At 33.4% G+C, this 19,780-nt stretch overlaps 1 protein-coding gene and 1 long non-coding RNA gene across 2 annotated transcripts in view; both read left to right on the top strand.

Annotated features, from left to right (window-relative positions):
• The window catches only part of LOC126891880 (zinc finger protein 664-like), a 53,900-nt gene extending 38,262 nt beyond the window's left edge, over positions 1-15,638 (top strand). Inside the window, exon 2 of the mRNA XM_050661217.1 lies at positions 14,130-15,638. Within this exon, the coding sequence (XP_050517174.1) occupies positions 14,130-15,475 (1,346 nt within the window). The 3' untranslated portion in view covers positions 15,476-15,638. The remainder of the gene's footprint in view (positions 1-14,129) is intronic.
• Positions 15,639-16,819: 1,181 nt separating this feature from the next.
• On the top strand, positions 16,820-17,897 carry LOC126891885 (uncharacterized). Its single transcript, XR_007700603.1, has 2 exons — positions 16,820-17,561; positions 17,770-17,897. It is a non-coding gene; the product is annotated as an uncharacterized LOC126891885 (long non-coding RNA).
• Positions 17,898-19,780: the final 1,883 nt, after the last annotated feature.

Here is a 19,780-nt window from a genome sequence, read left to right as displayed (position 1 = left end):
GTGCCGTACAAGAGTTTAATGGAACAAACCCACTTAGCAGACCACCGCTACCACGAATAAACTCTTGTAAGAAACTAGGTGCGCTGTTACAAATTGTGAACACTGAAGTCCTACCCAACTATGTCGTAGAAGCTCACACGCTGGAATATTTGCATATGTTAATCAACTGTGCAGCAACAGCAATTGCTAATGTAATGGGCGTTAAGATCAGAACACGACGGGTTACTAATAACGAAAGAACTGGTAACAGAATTGCACCCTGGGAAAAAAGACTGCTCGGAAAGATCGAATTATTACGTAGGGATATTGGTATAATCACAGAATACATACGAGGTGTAACAAGTAGAAAAGTCATCAGAAGAGTTGAAGAAATAATGCTGACTACCGCAAGACACTCAAGATATGATCCAGAAAGCAACACAGCTCATCAGTGTCTGGATACATTAAAACAAAAACTCTCCGTTTATTCAGAACGACTAAGGAGGTACAAAGTTAGTAACAACCGCAAAAGCGACAATGCTCTTTTTGAAAGTTCTGAAAAGGCGTTCTATCGAAAACTCAATTCCACTGTAGAACGTGTCGATAAGACTTACCCAAGCCAAGAAGAAATTCGTGAGTTTTGGGGAAATCAACTTTCCACGCCAGCTGCTCTTAACAACAATGCTGGATGGATAGAAGATACGACACAGAACTGCCAACACTACAATACCACCCTTTACGAACCCTTCACTACTGAAGAAGTCTCAAATACCATCAAAGAGCTTCATAACTGGAAATCTCCTGGACCAGACGGAGTTCAAAACTTTTGGCTCAAGAAGTTTTGGAGTGTTCATGAATGCTTATCAACACTTATTAATCATGTTATTTCTAATCCGCAGGATATACCATCATTCCTAACTCAGGGAACCACTTATTTAATTCCGAAGGATCAAAATAATACTCAAGATCCAGCCAAATACCGCCCAATTACTTGTCTTCCAACTTTGTATAAATTGGTCACATCCTGTGTAGCCCGGCGTATCTACCAACACTGTGCTCTGAACAATATCATAGAGCCTCAACAGAAAGGATGCGCTAAGGGTTCCATGGGTTGCAAAGAACAACTCATCATCGACTCAGTCATTTCTAACCAGGCATATTCCAAAAAGAGGAATCTTTTTACTGCCTTCATTGATTACAAGAAGGCCTTTGATTCAGTGCCGCATGAATGGCTTATAGATATATTGAGAATATATAAAGTCGATGATAATATAGTGACCTTTTTAGAGCATATAATGACGGAGTGGAAGACTAGAATTCACCTTCAAATACCTGGTGAAAATAACATCGAAACTGAAAATATCGCAATCAGCCGGGGCCTGTTTCAAGGAGATTCGTTGAGTCCACTGTGGTTCTGTCTAGCTATGAACCCACTATCTCAGCTATTGAACTCCACAGACGCAGGTTTTAGCATCAAAAATAACAACAATGTAGTGGCGAAGCTTAATCATTTATTGTATATGGATGATTTGAAATTAATGGCTTCCACTCGAAACCAACTCGATGAGATGCTAAAAACTGTAGAAACTTTTTCTAATGATATTAGCATGCACTTCGGACTAGACAAGTGCCGTATTTTAAATATAGTCAGAGGAAAAGTACAGCCCGGAGGATTCGATATGCAAAATGGCCAGAACATCGTGGCCATGGGTGAAAACGATATGTACAAATATCTTGGAGTAAAGCAAGCGCGGAGAATTGACCATAAACAAATGAAAACAGAGATAACTACTGAGTTTATACGAAGGGTAAAACAGCTGCTTCGCTCACACCTTAACAGTAGAAATTTGTTTAAGGCACTAAACACCTATGCATGTTCCGCGCTTAGCTATTCATTTGGCATTGTTAAGTGGACAAAAACGAACATAGAAAATCTTCAGCGAAAAGTAAGAACGCACCTCACAAAGGCACAAAAACACCATCCAAAAAGCGCAGTAGAAAGAACTACATTACCACGGAATTTAGGAGGAAGAGGACTTATGGATATAGGTGAGCAATTAGACAAACAAATTGATAATTTAAGATCTTATTTTCAGATGCAGGCTGAAACATCTACTCTACATCGCGCTATCTGCGCAGTAGATGACACAACACCGATTAAACTGAGGGAACCAGAAATGCGCATAAACCACCTTACTAAGGACGAAAAACTGCGCGCCTGGATGGGAAACCTCTGCACGGGCGACATCCCAATGAGGTCAGCCAAGACTATGTCGACAATACAGCGTCGAGCTACTGGTTGACATCGGGAAAGATGTTCCCTGAAACAGAAGGTTCATTACTAGCCATTCAGGATCAGGTTATACCAACCAGAAATTACCTGAAATATATCGTCAAAGACCCTCAGGTTCAAAACGACAGATGCCGATATGGATGTCAAGCCCAAGAAACCATCCAACATATTACAGGGGGCTGCCAGGCATTTGCTGCAACTGAATACAAGGAACGGCATGACGCAGTGGGAAAAATCCTTCATCAAGAGATAGCTATCAAGCTGGGACTTCTCCAAACGGACCATCTCCCATTGTTTGCGCCAATATGAATATATTTCATTTATTTTAATTCGGGAACGTCTTGGCAACACAGTTCTAAGTAAGCATAATCTTCTGTCCTTTATGTTAAGTCAGTCAGTCGTTAACAGACATACGGTCGGAACGTATAGTACACTTTGACAATTTTAATTTGATTTTGTGTGTGTTTTCCGTGAGACAAATTGACGATACCAGACAACATATTTTCGGTAAGTTCCCTTCTTTTATTCCATCCTTCATTTTCCTTAATGCCACCGAAAATAGTGCTTCAACATTTAACAACACGAAGAAAATCTAAGAAAATCTCGGTAAGTTATTATTATTAAATTTTTCCATTTGGTTTGCTAAAAGCCAAAACATAATTGGTCAATTTCGAGCTCGGATATTCAGCGTAGGTTTAGAGTTTGCTTTGCTTAGTTTTGTATTATTAAATAATAATATTCTTATTTAGAAACAAATTGTTCGGTAAAATTTAATGTCGGCACGTATCGGAAAAAAAAACTCTGTGATAACTTTTTGCTGATTTTTGTATTTGTATCGTTTTTGTTTCTCGGAACAACTTGGGCTTCGGGCGTGAAAGAAGTTAGGTTTTTAAATATTTGCGGTGTTGTCAAACGTGAATATTTTTCGACTCAATCGGTTACGGAAAAATTCGGATGTATGAATAAAAATTATTTTGTAAACAAATACTAAATTTGATTCACGGTTCTAAACAAAATAAAGAGTTTGCATAATAACTGCCCGGAAGGCTTGTTTTTTAACAAATCTCTATAATTAATTAATTTTATTCAAAATTTATACTCAGACCTGGTTTGTTATATGCTACAGTTTTCTTAAAGTAGACTTTGTTTTTTTTCTGATTTTGCGGATTGATTTCAGTAACAATGACTACTTACGAAAGGCAATTTAAAATATTAACGGCTAAAAAAGAAACGCTTTATACAATCATTCAGACTTTATATGACTTATCGAAAAACTTAACTACGGATAAAACCATTAAAAAATTCACAAACTTGTATCAGTCGATGGATTCGACAAGGACAGAAATTCTCAAAATTTTGGATGAAATCAACGCAGTCGGGTTTGACGTTGATGAAAACTATAAACCAGATTTTCAGGTGATGTCTGTTATTAACGAAATGTGTTGTGAAGCAAGGGCGGCTTATACAAAATTAAACCCAAGCACCAATATTGTAAATCCAACTTTACAGCAAAGTACACAACAACAGTGTAATGTACACAGTCTTTTGCCAAAAATCACTATTCCAGATTTCCACGGAGAACCAAAGGAATGGGAAACTTTTTATTCGATTTACAAACCATTGGTACACGATAATTTCCAGCTGACGGATGCAGATAAGGCTCGGCTTTTGGTTTCACATTTAAAGGAATCGGCCCTTAGTATTTGTGCGGGAATAGCTACTTCTGGGGATAATTATGACACGTTATGGAAAGCACTTTTAGAAAAATATCATAATAAAAGGTTGTTAGCAAACACTTATTTACAACAAATTTTTAATTTTAAATCCTTGCAATCGGAATCTGAAAAAAATCTAAACAGTTTTTTAGAAATCTTTGACGCCTCGGTTAATGCCTTAAAAAAGTTGGATGTCCCGGATTTAACGGATTTTATTTTACTTTATCATGCACTCTCAAAACTGGACAGGGAAACGGTAAAATCTTTTGAAAATCACATGCGCGGAACGGTTATTCCTACTTACACGGATTTAATTAAATTTGTTAAGGATCAAACAAAAATTTTGCATAATAGTGACTCACAAGAGGCTAGCTCCGGTGGCTATCATAAAAATAAAAATTCGAAATCATTTTTTGTAAGCCAGCATGAGAATAAAAACAATAACAGAATGCCTTTTTGTGTTTTATGTAAAAAAACGTCACATTTTTTGGGTAGGTGTGATAAATTTAAGGCTATGAATCCTACACAAAGGTACGATTTGGTAAAAAATAATAATTTATGCTTTCTGTGTTTTTCCCAGTCACATGGTGTAAGACAGTGCTTAAAAAGACCGTGTGCCCAGTGTGCCAAGAATCATCATTTTCTTTTATGCGCAGGAAAACCGGAAATAAGGGGTGCGAAGGAAAATAATCAAAATAATCAACCAAATTCTGGTGTCAGTATTCCAGAAACGGGTTCCAATAACCACAATTCGGGTTCAGTTAATTGTGCGTTTCAAAATTCTAGTTTTTTGAGTAGAAATCAGGAAAAAACGGTTCTATTAGCAACGGTAACGGTATGTGTGTTAAATAGTCCTTTACAAAATGCAACGGCGCGGTTTATTTTGGACAACGGTAGTCAGTGTAATCTTTTGACCACGGAATGTTGTAAAAAACTAGGTCTTAGATATACAAAAATTAATTCTTCGGTACAAGGTTTGGGACAAAACTCTCAGTCGGTAAGGGGAGTAACGGACATTATTATCGCTTCGCGTTTTGATCAGACTAAAAAATACGATGTTCAAGCTTTAGTTATTGATCATATTACAGATAAATTGCCAAAAACGAAATTAAATTTGCAAACTTTATCGGAATTTAAAAATTTACAATTAGCGGACGATAAGTTTTTTGAACCTAAATCAATCGATGGCATAATCGGTGCGCAGTTTTTTCCTATTCTTTTCGGCGGTAATCGGATTTTGAGTTCTTCAGGTTTAGGGGCGGCTTTAGAAACAACGTTCGGGTATGTTATTATGGGTCAGGTGGATACGGAATATTCCACTCCCATAAATTTGCTCACTTTAAGGGAAGAAACATCGGTTGAACAAATTTTGACAAAATTTTGGGAATTAGAGCAGGTTCCAAAACGGGAAATTCCGGATTTAGACGCTATAGAATGTGAAAATATTTATAAAACCACGGTTTCCAGGGATATATCGGGCCGGTTTACTGTTGCATTACCTTTTAAAAGTTCACCAAAAAATTTGGAAAATTCAAGGGTTTCGGCGGAAAATCGGTTAAAAACCTTGGAAAAACGATTAACAAAATCGGACAGCTTGCGTGCGGATTACAATAAAATTATGCAGGATTTTTTGGATCAAGGATACTTAAAATTATTGGAAAAAGAAGATTGTGACATCCTATTATATTAGTCATCACCCTGTAATAAAATTAGAGAGTTTAAGTACACCTATACGTATCGTATTGGATGCATCTTGCCCTTCAGACAGTGATGTCTCCTTGAATGATTTATTGCATAGCGGGCCTAAACTGCAGGCGGACATATGCACTTTATTAATAAATTTTCGGCTTTTTCCAGTAGCATTGAGTTCGGATTTAAAAAAGATGTTTTTACAAATAAAATTAGTACAAGATCACTGGCGGTTTCAAAGAATATTATGGAGATTTGATCCAAACGAGGAAATTTGAACTATAGGTTAACAACCCCCGATAAAAATTGTACAAAACGTAAGATTTTATCTCTTACTGCAAAATGTTATGATCCTATTGGTCTGATTGCTCCATTTATTTTGCATTTAAAGTTAATGATCAGGGAGTTATGGCAACTAAAATTGGGTTGGGATGACTCACCCCCGGATACGATTAAAAAATCATGGGAAAAGGTATGCAATGAATGGCAAGATTTTTCAAAATTTGAGGTCCCTAGACATGTAGGAGCCATGAGGGATGTTCCGATTATGATTTTGGGGTTTGCGGATGCAAGTCAAGACGGTTACGGTGGGGTAGTTTATTTAAGGGTTGTAAATTCTAGCGGTGAAGTGAGTGTGGGACTGGTTGCTGCAAAATCGAGATGTGCACCTTTAAAAAAGACCATGACCATTCCGAAGCTAGAATTATGCGCGGCTTTGTTGTTATCATCTTTGCTGAAATTAATATTTGAAAATTATAGCAAACTTACTCATATTTCACAACTAGTTGCGTATTCTGATTCGACCACGGTGGTGAGTTGGTTAACTTCGGCAAATACCAAAGATATTTTTGTAGCTAATCGAGTGCAGCAAATTAAAGAAAACCTTCCTAATATTTCATGGCAACATATTGAAGGTAAAAATAATCCCGCGGACTGCTTGTCAAGAGGGTTGACACCCTCACAATTAATAAATCATGAACTTTGGTTACAAGGTCCTAGTTGGATAAAATTACGGGAATCGGACTGGCCTTCTTCAATATTAGAATCGGATATTTCGGAGGTTAAGGTTTTGGTTATTGAGGAGGAGAAGCAGGGTGAAAAAATTCATCCCTTACTTGAATTGGTTGAACGTCATTCTAGCTGGCATAAAATTTTACGGATTACGGTTCGGGTTTTAATGTTGTTAAAATTAATTCCTGTGCAAAAATTAATTACGGCTACTGCGCTAAGAACAGCAGAATGTTATTTAATTCAGTTAATTCAGTTAAAACATTTTGAAACTGAAATAAAAATGATAAAAGAAAACAAACAATGTAAAACACAGCTTAAGAAATTACGGCCATTTTTACAAGACGGTTTATTTATGGTGGGGGGACGACTTAATAATTCATCCCTTAGTTTTTCGGGAAAACATCCACTAATTTTACCGGGAAAAGAAACGTTAGTTGAACGGATTGTTGATTTTTATCATATAATTTATATGCATACGGGGGCATATTTGCTTGAAGCTTTATTGCGTCAAAAGTATTGGATTCTTGGGGCAAGAAATCTTATAAGAAATCGGGTTTTTAAATGCAATCGTTGTTTTAGAAATAAACCGAAAATTTTGACACCGCTCATGGCAGATTTACCGGTATCGAGGGTTACTGCTACTAAACCCTTTTTACACGTAGGGGTTGACTATTTTGGGCCAATAAATATTACATTAGGTAAAAAACGTAATGCGGCGGTTCATAAATCGTATTGTTTATTAGCGGTTTGTTTAAGCACAAAAGCGGTTCATTTAGAATTGGTGAGTTCTTTAAGCACACCACATTTTATGCAAGCATTTAAAAGACTTTTAGCAAGAAGGGGCCCATGCAAGGTTTTGTATTCTGATCAGGGATCATCTTTTGTTTGTGCGAAAACGGTTTTAAGTGAAATTAATCGGTTTGCTAGTTCGGAAGAATATCAAAATGCACTGTTATGTGAATTAAATTTGAACGGTGTGGAATGGAAATTTATAAGTCCACAAAGTCCGAGTCACGGGGGTCTTTGGGAAAGTAATGTAAAGAGCGCTAAGTCGCATCTCTATAAGGTCATAGGGGATCAGTTGTTAACATATGAAGAGTTAAATACTCTATTAATTCAAATAGAGGCAATCTTAAATTCGAGACCTCTTTGTCGTCGACCAACTGATTCATCTCAAATATCGGTATTAACTCCATCAAATTTTTTAAATTTAACACCGTTAGGAAGTTTGCCGGCCGACGATTTAACAGATTTAAATATAAACCGGTTAGATAGGTTCCAGTTAATCGATCGAATGGTGCAAGATTTCTGGAAAAGGTGGCGTTTGGAATATTTGACTACCTTACAAACTAGAGAAAAATGGAATATAGATTTGCCTAATGTTAAAATCGGAACGGTTGTTATTTTAAAGGTAGACAATGTACCTACACTTTGTTGGCCGTTGGCCATTGTTACTGAGGTTCATACGGGTAAAGACGGAGTTGTTAGAAATGTTACTGTAAAAACTTCGAAAGGGACATTTACACGACCAGTTTTGAAGTTATGCCCTCTTCCGAATCAATAAATTTACAGTAATATCTTTTGTATATAGTTATAGGTATTTTTCATTAGAATTTATTTATTTTTTTTCGATTATTTTTTTTTTGAGTTACGGTAATTAACTCTGAAAATTTTGGTATATTAATTTATGCCTGGTCCTTTGAGTATTTATTTGGAACTAGTTTTTTTTTATTGTGTTTTCGGCACAAATTGCATACAGATTTGGCTGAAAAATGGGTTTTTCAGGGCGGGGGCTATGTTTGCGCCAATATGAATATATTTCATTTATTTTAATTCGGGAACGTCTTGGCAACACAGTTCTAAGTAAGCATAATCTTCTGTCCTTTATGTTAAGTCAGTCAGTCGTTAACAGACATACGGTCGGAACGTATAGTACACTTTGACAATTTTAATTTGATTTTGTGTGTGTTTTCCGTGAGACAAATTGACGATACCAGACAACATATTTTCGGTAAGTTCCCTTCTTTTATTCCATCCTTCATTTTCCTTAATGCCACCGAAAATAGTGCTTCAACATTTAACAACACGAAGAAAATCTAAGAAAATCTCGGTAAGTTATTATTATTAAATTTTTCCATTTGGTTTGCTAAAAGCCAAAACACCCATATTATCAATACGTCCCTGAGAGTATGCTTGAGGATGGCAACTACAAGCTATACTGGGACCGCACTGTGCTCACAGACCAAACAGTGGCACATAATAGACCAGATCTCGTAATAGTTAATAAATTAACAAGACAAACAACACTTATTGATGTGGCGATACCTAACAACAATAATCTACGTAGTAAATTTACTGAAAAGGTCGCCAAGTACAGAGATCTGGAAATTCAAATACGGAGACAATGGAGAATGCGAAGCACCCAGACGATACCTATTGTTATGTCTACTACTGGAGTCATTCCGAAGACCCTCCTCGAAAGCATAAAAAAGCTGGGTCTCAATGAACATCTTTATAAGACCATGCAGAAAGCTGTACTACTTGCGACGGCCAGAAGTGTACGAAAATTTTTGGGAGATACACCTGCATTCCAAGTCACCTAGGGCTCAATAACACGGAAAGAGTCCCACCAGAGCTCAATCCTTTTGATACCGTAGGTATCTGGGATGAGTCAATTTTCCCCTTAGAGGGAGTGTGAGCCGTATGGCTAAATATGGATAATAATAATAATTTATTCAACAATAATACAATTTTTAATAATACAAATGTAGGTACAATCTTTTTAGATATTTACAGCTAAAGTGAATAAATTAACCAGAAGGTCTCCGAGAGGTGTGGATACACCTGTTTCGGTAAATAGGATATAAAACAATAAATAATAACATATTAACGTAAATAACATAAATAACATAAATAGCAACATAATACAATATAATATTAATACAATAAATAGATATAGGCTATTGATTATATTCAAAATAAGATAGCTAAAAGGAGCTACAACGTTAACGGGGTTTTATTATTTCGTATGGTCAATGAACATCTATATATGAAAAAATCGCGGAGTGCTACCATTTAAAGGGGTGCGTTTTTGAGAAATGGGTGAATTAGTCCCTGGGCACAGGTTACATTAGGGTAAGTTCTATGCACTTTTGGTACAAACACATCTACATAAGAATTGTTCCTGGTTAAATTTCCCATCTAAATATCACTTTTTAAAGTCAATGATACTTTTTTTTTACAAAAATATATTCAAAATAAAAAGCATAAAGAAATCCAAAAGAAAGAAATTTTGTTTTATGTCCCATAATTTTTGTCCACGAGGATGTAGGTATAGACATTGCTTTACAGAAAAAAAACCTATATATTCTTCTTTAAAATTTTGTTTAGTAGAGGTAATTATGATTTATAGTTTTCAAAATATGATTTTTTAAATTTCGCAACTCACAGCAATTTTGGGCAATTTTCCTTGTTATTTCGCAAATATTGTTCTGTAATTTTTTTCTACGTAACTTTAGGTATATGCAATGGTACACGTAATAGGAATAGAAATAAATTACCTTTAAAATGGTCTACTGTATAACGTTATACGACGTTTTTTAAAGAGATTATGGTTTTTCAAGGTTTTATACTTTTAACGATTTTTTAAAATATGATATAAAAATAAAATAATATTATTACATAATATATTATATATCATATAATATGAGATTATATATAGTATATATAATATAATATTATATAATATATTATATATTATATAATACATAATATAAAAAATATTATTTTTTTATATTTACGATTATTTTTGAAATTTCTCATTATAACTTTTTTTTGTACATGAATATACTATATATTGCTCAATAAAGAGAGCTTACTTTCTGTTCTTTAAAATGGTGTATCATCTATATTTAAATATGTAATGGAAACCGAGTGATTCTTTGATTTTTTTTTACCTGTATTATTTAAAATTATTTCTTTTACAAAAATTACATAAAAATTAGTCTTAGAAAACATCACTTTTGTTAAAATTATTTAAGCGTTCACATTTAAAAAATTTTCAAAATCAAAGTCCATCTCTTCGTTAGCATTAGCTTCAATATCTTCCTCTGACACCTCAGTGTGCCTCAGTTATCTTAGAGTTCCCACAATTAGTACCCATGCACATGCACCCTTTGCAGAATATTGAACAACTAATTCCTATCTTCCTACAACCGCAGTTTTTTGTACATCCTTTGGTACATTTACATGCTATTTTTTCAAGCAACGCTTGTGGTGCAGGAGCTTTGACAGTAAATATTGGAATTAATCCATATTTTTAAGTTTGCCCGCCCGAGTCAAGTGGATCCAAAGTATTACCTATAAAAAACAAGATTCAATCATAACACACAATCACATAAAAAAGTTATAATGAGGAATTTAAAAAATAATCCTAAAATCAAAAATCGTTACAAGTACTTATTACATTTTGAAAAAGCATATCTTATTCAAAAATAATCCTAGAATTTTTTATAATACATCATTTTAAAGTAAACAGAATAAGCTTTCTTTTTTATTATATAATATATACCTAAATGTAAAAAAAGTTATAATAAGAAATTTAAAAAATAATCATAAGAAATATAAAAACTCGTTAAAAGTATAAAGTCTTGAAAACGATAACCTCTTTAAAAGAAGTCGTACAACATTATACGGTAGAACATTTTAAAGGTAATTGATTTCTATTCCTCTTACTTGTACCATTGCATATGTCTAAAGTTACGTAGAAAAAAGTTACAGAGCAATATTTGCGAAATAACAAGGAAAATTGCCCAAAATTGCTGTGAGTGGCGAACTTTGAAAAATCATATTTCGAAAACTGTAAATCCTAATGACCTCTACCAAACATCATTTTAAAGATAAAATATGTAAGTTTTTTTTTCGTGAAGCAATATCTATACCTATATCCCCGTGGACAAAAGTTATGGGACAAAAAACAAAATTTCTTTCTTTTGGGTTTCTTTGTGCTTTTTCTTTTGAATATATTTTTGTAAAAAAAAGTATCTTTGACTTTAAAAAGTTATATTTAGATAGGAAATTTAACCAGGAAAATTTTTTATGTAGACGTGTTTGTACCAAAAGTGCACAGAACTCACCCTAATGCAACCTGTGCCCAGGGACTAATTCATCCATTTCTCAAAAACGCACCCCTTTAAATGGTAGCACTCCGCGGTTTTTTCATATATAGAGATTCATTGACCATATGAAATAATAAAACCCCGTTAACGTTGTAGTTCCTTTCTATAGTACATAATCAATAGCCTAATAGGTACGTTTTTTTAATTGTAAATACACAGTTATGTTTTAGTAAATATGATACGTAGAATAAATAATATAATGAAAACAATAAAATAAATACTTAGTTTAACAATAAAGCACGAATAATTTTTTTTTTAAACAATTATGTATGGGTCAATTAGTTAGTAATATTTTTGAAGAATGGTGTATATACGCATGTTTTATTAAATATGATAAAAATAATAAGCAAAATAAATTAGTTTAAAACAATATAAAATTTGAAATATAGGTATAAAAATTGGTAGTGACCCTAGAGTTTCATTTATTTTTTTTGTTTTTTAATTTATGTAAATTCAAGCTACTATAATGATGTCACAAAAATTTCTTGTTTGTTCCATCAGAAATGATTTTAATTTCTTTTTAAATAGAAGAACATTCTTAGTATTTTTGATATCACTGGGGATATGATTATATATTTTTGGGGCTAGAAATAGAAAACTTCTTTGACAGAAAGACTTTGTCATTTTCGGAATCATATAAAGGTGTTTTCCTCTTGTATCATGCTCATGTGATGGTAAATTGTTGTCTGTTTTCATGGTGTGATATTTTAAAGACACACAAAGAAAGTATAATTGTTTAAAGTCAAATATATTACTATCCTTATATAATCTATCTGTAGAGTTGGTGTATGGTTTAGACATAATAATTTTCAGAAATCTTCTTTGTATGATTTCCAGTGGGAGAATGTGTGTTTTTAGGGCGCTTCCCCAAGCCAGTATACCATAACGGAGATGACTTTCTACTAGTCCGTAATATAGTGTGCGAAGATATATATTAGGTATGTGTTTTTTAATATGTTTAAACTTATACAGGATAAACTGTAGCTTTTTAATGATATATTTAATGTGAAAGTCCCATTTTAGATGTGTATCTATAAAAACTCCTAGATATTTAACATTTGTTACGGGTTTAATATAAAAATTTTGTTTATTATGTGATATTTGAAGGGGTTTGAAAAGATCAGTGGTCAAGTTAGAGTTAAATATTGGTAGATAAACAGTCTTCTTAAAATTGATTGTTAGTATTTTGTAGTCAAACCATTCTTTTATTAGTTGTAGATCACATTCTGCTTTTGTTTTTAATTCATACCAATTCTCAGCATCATAAATAATAGCTGTATCATCAGCAAACCCAATTATATGCCCTGTACTCTGTAATGAAAATAATCCATTTATATATAGATTAAACAGGACAGGACCTAATACTGTTCCCTGTGGCACTCCATATGTTATACTTCTTTGTCCGCTTATTACTTCGGATACCCTTACTACCTGTTGTCTCTCAGAGAGGTAACTTCTAAATAATTGTAAACAGTTGTCTCTTATACCAATTTTCTCTAAGGTTTGTAAGAGGTTATTGTGACTAACAGTGTCAAAAGCTTTGGCCAAATCAAGAAATACGCATAAGCAAACTTTATTTTTGTTAAGTGCTTCATATGCTTTAGATGTTAAATTCAAAATGGCATCTTGGGTGGAAGTATTTTGCTTAAAACCAAATTGGTGAGGGGAAATTAAATTATATTTTTTGATATATGCTGTAAGCCTATTTTTCAATAATAATTCAAATATTTTAGAAATATGCGGAATAAGAGATATAGGTCGATAGTTTGCATTTTTTCGGTTATTTTTTTTAAATTATTTTTTTTTTTAGTTCGTTCGGTAGTGCTCGATTCGCTGTACAAATACAATAAAGTTAACGAACGAATTCGTTCGTTAGTTCGTGTTCGCTTTGATTTAAATGCCCCTTTGGCATTTTAGTTAAATCTGACAGTTGTCACATTTTATTTACAATTTGGCATAAAAACAAATCAATTGTGTTTATTGCATTTATAAATATGTATTTTCTTTGATATGTATATGTATAGTCTTATAAATTGTACATATTATATTCGTAGATGTATTATATACTTCATAAATAATTTTTTCTTCGATTATAGCGCCATCTATCGACAACTAGAATAACTAGAATAAATGTTATAAATGTCTGTAATCACAGACGTGCCTTTTTTTCTGTCACATACAATTTAATGCGTTAGAAAGAAATCGAAAAACTGTGACGCACTGAAAAATGCTCATGAAAAGGACTCTAACTGTTTTGTATTTTAGGTTATTCCCAAGATGAAACCAAAATGGAAATTATGGAGAGACTCATTGAAGATTCATCTTGCAAAGGAAATGACATGAGTCGTCACACTGAAGAAAAAACACTAAATGAAAACATGGAAGTTGTGACTAAAAAAAGACCTTATAAATGTGAAATTTGTTTTAAGCAATTTAATAGATTAAGTCATTTGAAAAGACATTTGAGGGTTCACACTAGAGAAAAACCTCCAAAACAAACAAAAAAGTGCGAGATTTGTTTTAAACAATTTAGTCGAGCAGGTCATTTCAAACGACATTTGAGAACACACACTGAAGAAAAACCTTACAAGTGTGAGATTTGTTTTAAGCGGTTTTCTCTAAAACATAATTTGAAAGATCATTTTTTAACAATGCACACTGAAGAAAACCCGTACAAGTGTGAAATCTGTTTTAAGCAATTTAGTAATGCAAGTCATTTAAAAAGACATTCGAGATTACACACCGAAGAAAAACCTCATAAGTGCGAAATTTGTTCTAAGCAATTTCGTGAAGCAAGTACTTTGAAAACACATTTCAGAGTGCACACTGGGGAAACACCTTATAAGTGTGAGATCTGTTTTAAACAATTTCGTCAAGCTTATGTTTTGAAAGAACATTTGAAAGTTCACACTGGAGAAGAACCTGATAAGTGCAACATATGTTTTAAGCAATTTAGTAAAGCTAGTAATTTGAAAAGACATTTGATGATGCACACTGGGGAAAAACCTCATAAGTGCGAGATTTGTTTTAAGCAATTTAGTCAAGCAAGTCAATTGAAAAGACATTTGAAAACACACATTGAAGAAAATCCTTATAAGTGTGAGATTTGTTTTAAGCAATTTAGTAAAGCAGATCATTTGAAAAGACATTCGAGGGTGCACACTGGGGAAAAACCATACAAGTGCGAGATTTGTTTTAAGCAATTGTTTGATTTGAAAAAACATATGAGAATACATACTGGAGAAAAACCGTACAAGTGCGAGATTTGTTTTAAGCAATTTAGTGACACAAGTAATTTGAAAGGACATTTGAGAATGCACACTGGAAAAAAACCTCCAAAACAAATAAAAAAATGTGAGATTTGTTTTAAGGAATTTGGTAAAACAAACCATCTCAAACAGCATTTGAGGATACATACTGGAGAGAAACCTTACAAGTGTGAGATTTGTTTTAAGCAATTTAGTCAAGCAAGTAATTTGAAAACACATTTGACAGTCCATACTAGAGAAAAGCCATACAAGTGCGAGATTTGTTTTAAGCAATTTCGTCAAGCAAGTGATTTGAAAAGACATTTGAGGATGCACACTGGGGGAAAACCCTTACAAGTGTAGGATTTGTTTTAACCCTTAACTGGTGAGGTGACGTGGGGTCTTAGCGTACCCCATTTTTAAAATAGTTTATCGGCTTATTTTTTTATGAATTGATTACATATTGTTTATTTACATACATATTAAGTACTTTAAACTACAAATAAAAAATATTAGATTTTAAAGAGCTACATTGATTATTATACGCTGTGTCTAGGTACACGCTAACGTGTACGCAAATAAAAAAGTTAGGTACACGCGAACTAAACTTCATCAAACCAGTGACGTCATTATCTAGCGTGCGCAGTGACTGCATATTTTGGTACACGCTATTTTGATATGTTTAGTGTTTGTTTGATAGAAAAATATTTGTTATTAAGGGGAGAGAAGCAGAACTATTCAAATGTTTTAATCTTAATTGTAATAAATCAATGTATATGTATATAAAATAACAAAGTTTGACAACATACAAGTGGAATGCGGAGTGATTCACCGCAATAAGCGAATCAGAGAGCTCTAAGTAAGAGCGGCAAATATTCCACCCGGAATGAAAAGCCCTGATGATGATTGTAATGTATCAGCCCCAACTATTCTGCTGACACACACACATACCCCAGATAGCATGTAAATTTGTGGCAAGTTTGATTCTTCTTTGATTTTAAATTGCTGCGTCAAATATGACGAGGCAAGTTTGTGTCAAGTTTGCTGCAATATTGTTATGACAAAGATGATGATTCAAGTTTATAGCAACTTTGCTGCAAGCGTACAGTTGCAAAGCCACGTCATGCGTGCCATCTATTTGGTTGACTTACACGTTACGGTCGGTTCGGTTTCGTTCGTTACCCTGACTGATGTCACGCCCACGAAAACGAGAGTATTGCCACCGGTGGTAAATTTCCCTTTCTGCGAGAATTTTCAACATAAAAGGGAAAAAGTTGACTTATAAAGGCCGCGTCTCACCATCAAATAATTTGATCAAACAGTTTGAGCAAACTCCGGAAGTACGTCAAAGTGACGTCACAATTGCAGTTTTTTTGAAATTCTAACAATCGTATTCTATGACATTCCCTCATACTTGTATCATAACGATCATCATTAAATGCTCATTGCATAATATATGTTTGTTCCAACACAACGAAGAACAGTCATGTAGCGATCACGTTACTATAAAATTAACGTTTCATGGTAACGAAATAATACGTTCCATGTTACTGCGCAGGACTATTAAAAATTTTTCATGGTGCAATCTTAAATGTTATTTTAAGATACTTTTCACAAATATTGCTTAAAGGTCTGCGCTTATTAGATCGAATCGGTCGGCAACAGAACGGACCACTACAGCTAGTGGCGGATACGCAATTTTTTTGGGGGGGGGGGGGGGGTCATGGATCTTGGTGGTGAGTTAAGGCCGCCTCTCACCATCAAATAATTTGATCAAACAGTTTGAGCAAACTCCGGAAGTACGTCAAAGTGACGTCACAATTGCAGTTTTTTTGAAATTCTAAAAATCTGTGCTCTCACTATCAGTCTAGTTTGATCAAATTTTTTGTATTGAGTTGTCTAACTTGTTTGTACTTTATTTAAAATTAAAATTTTTCATTATTATCCACAATGAACACTCAGGATGTGACGTCACTAACTGTCACTTTCAGTTTGCTCAAACCAATTGGATCAAATTATTTGATGGTGGGACGCGGCCTTAAGGGAATCTTTGCTCCAGTCCAAATTGTAAAATATTTATAAAAATCAAAATATTTGAAAATAATTCAACATATTTTCACAGATTTTTTAAATAGGAGCATAGGACGGAATTTTATCATAAAAGTGGGAATTTTTAAGGTACGTTGAGGGAAAAAGCTTACTCCTCGACAGCTGGCAACACGGGAAAAGTAACCTGCCATCCTGTCAAGCGGTGATAATTTGTGCTTAGGTATGTCCTATCCTATGTTGATATTTTTCTTTGATTTTTTTACAACATTTACCGTATAATTCTCCGAGACTATTACTTTAATTACTAAGCTGAAGCTTGTTTTCTTCAGTTTTTCATAGACCCACCTGCTTGTGGTGATTAGGTACAGATTGGCATTCTTTTTGCTTTGGTGATATTGAGGTAAGTTTTTTTATATTTTGCGTAGATTCTAAAACTGTATTTACATACATACTATCTAAAATAAACATATTTTAATATATTATTTATAAATAAGTTTTAGGTTTTATTGTAAAATTGTTACTTTAACATGTTTTTATCTCTTTTAATAGCAAATATTAATTCTGTTCACACAGCAAGACTTTATAACAATTTCTTTTATTTGTTTCAGAGCTGAGACAAAACTGAGCATCGGAATCTGAAGCTAACGGGTTTAATGTAAGTTCCAATAAATAATTTTAGACAATAGATTGTATTTTAGTTGAGTGATTACTGGATAAATAGATATATAAAATGGTATCGTATTTTTTATTCACATTGTTTTATTCAAATTGTGGCTAGTATGTCAAAACAAACCTTAAGCAAGTTTGTGTCAAGTTTGAAAAAACAAACTTTATGCAAGTTTGTCACACTCCAACTAGCAAGTTTGATTTATGCCCGGTTGCACCAACAGATCTTAAGCTTAAGTCGAGAATATCATAAGAATTAATATAATATAATTATAATATATTACAATAAGAATACCATAATATAATAATAGATGTAATTGATAATAAGGTAAGAATCTAAAATTATGGTGCAACGTAAGTAATATTCAAGGAGGCCCTATCTATAAGTAGAGCTTAGCTAAGCTGGAGCTTAAGATCTGTTGGTGCAACCAGGCATTAAACTTGCTGCAAGCTTGCAAAGTTGCCATGGCAAACCTGCAGCAAGCTTTCATGTTTGATGTATCAAACTTGTTGCAAGTTTGAAACAAGTTTATATTGCTCTCTGGGATATGTGCTCGATACGTTACTACTTTAAATAAAAGCAGGACATTTAACGGACTAGTTTTATTGTTAAAATGAAGTAACATACAAGAGAGAGATACAGGTTACAATTTCCTTATATTACATATATTACTACAGTGGAGTGGGATGGTCACTGATGTCAAAATGAGCAGTGACACTTGTTACACTTTATATTAATTTCAGAGTCTGTAAATACAAAAAAATATATATCCTTCACTTAACTATAATGTTGTACTTATCTAGAGTCCAATATTTTTATATAAAAAAACGATTCAATGTTTCCTATACCTATATATATTTTCTTTTATCATATAACCTTATCAGCCTAATATAATAAATAAATAGGTACAGTTTCGTAACAAACACAAAATATATAAACATCAAATTTTAATAAGTTTCAGCAATCATTTATTTTTATTACGTTTAGGGCCGGTTGTTCGAACGCTAATCAAGAAGTTGATTATAATCAAGCAGTTTATTGTAATCAATTTTCTTGATGGGAATCAAATCGAGACATCAAAAATACATGTAAAACACTAATCATTCATTGATTGTAGGTAAAGCAGTAATTAAAATATAGCCGCAGCTCTTAAATTATTAAAAATGGCTTATTATTATTATTGATTTTTAAGTAAAAACAAGAAATTAACACCAGAAAGAGTTTAATTATGGTTTATTTCAAATTAAAACCAAAATAATAAAATAAATCAGTCAACATAACCTCAAAATGTGACATCTGTCAGAAGTACGCTTAATCAAATATAACTGTAATTAAATATTTGATAATGATCAGTGGATTCCATTTTTGATTAGCGTTCGAACAACCGGCCCTTAGAGCGTCTTAAAATTGGCGTGTTTTGATTGTCGTGTTCATTAAAGTTATTTTCTGAGGAAGGCTGTGAAATTTGAGGAATGTCTTTAGCAAAATTTTCAGCAAGGTTTTCTTTTAATTCAATCTTTTGACATTCGTCAGATTTATCGAATTCTTGAACCTCGTTAGCTGAATGAATATAATTGGTATATATTTTTATTTTATAGTCGTATTACTCCGTAGAGTAACCAGGTGCATTTTCCGTTGGAACTTTACCGAGCTGCAGACGGCGGATGTGAATTGCATAGTGTAGAATTCCTTCCCTTTGTCTTCACTGCAGCATCCATTTGGCTTGCAAATTGTAGAAGCCTTGGAGGTGTCACCAGGGAAATGTACCAATAAGTTTTTAATTTAAAAATTTTTTGTAATATTTTTAATATTTTCAATATTATTAATTTTGCTATTAGGATTGAAAACTAACTTCATCTTTTAATTGCCAGATGACGCTAGTCACCTAATACCTTCACTTCGGTTGCAATGGGTGGGAAAAACTCCCGACGCTAGTCAATTGGGGTATGGAG

Source organism: Diabrotica virgifera, chromosome 9, assembly GCF_917563875.1.
Source record: "Diabrotica virgifera virgifera chromosome 9, PGI_DIABVI_V3a".
Lineage (NCBI taxonomy): Eukaryota > Metazoa > Arthropoda > Insecta > Coleoptera > Chrysomelidae > Diabrotica > Diabrotica virgifera.
The sequence above is the reverse complement of the archived record's forward strand: the minus strand, read 5'-3'. Positions and strand labels throughout refer to the sequence as shown.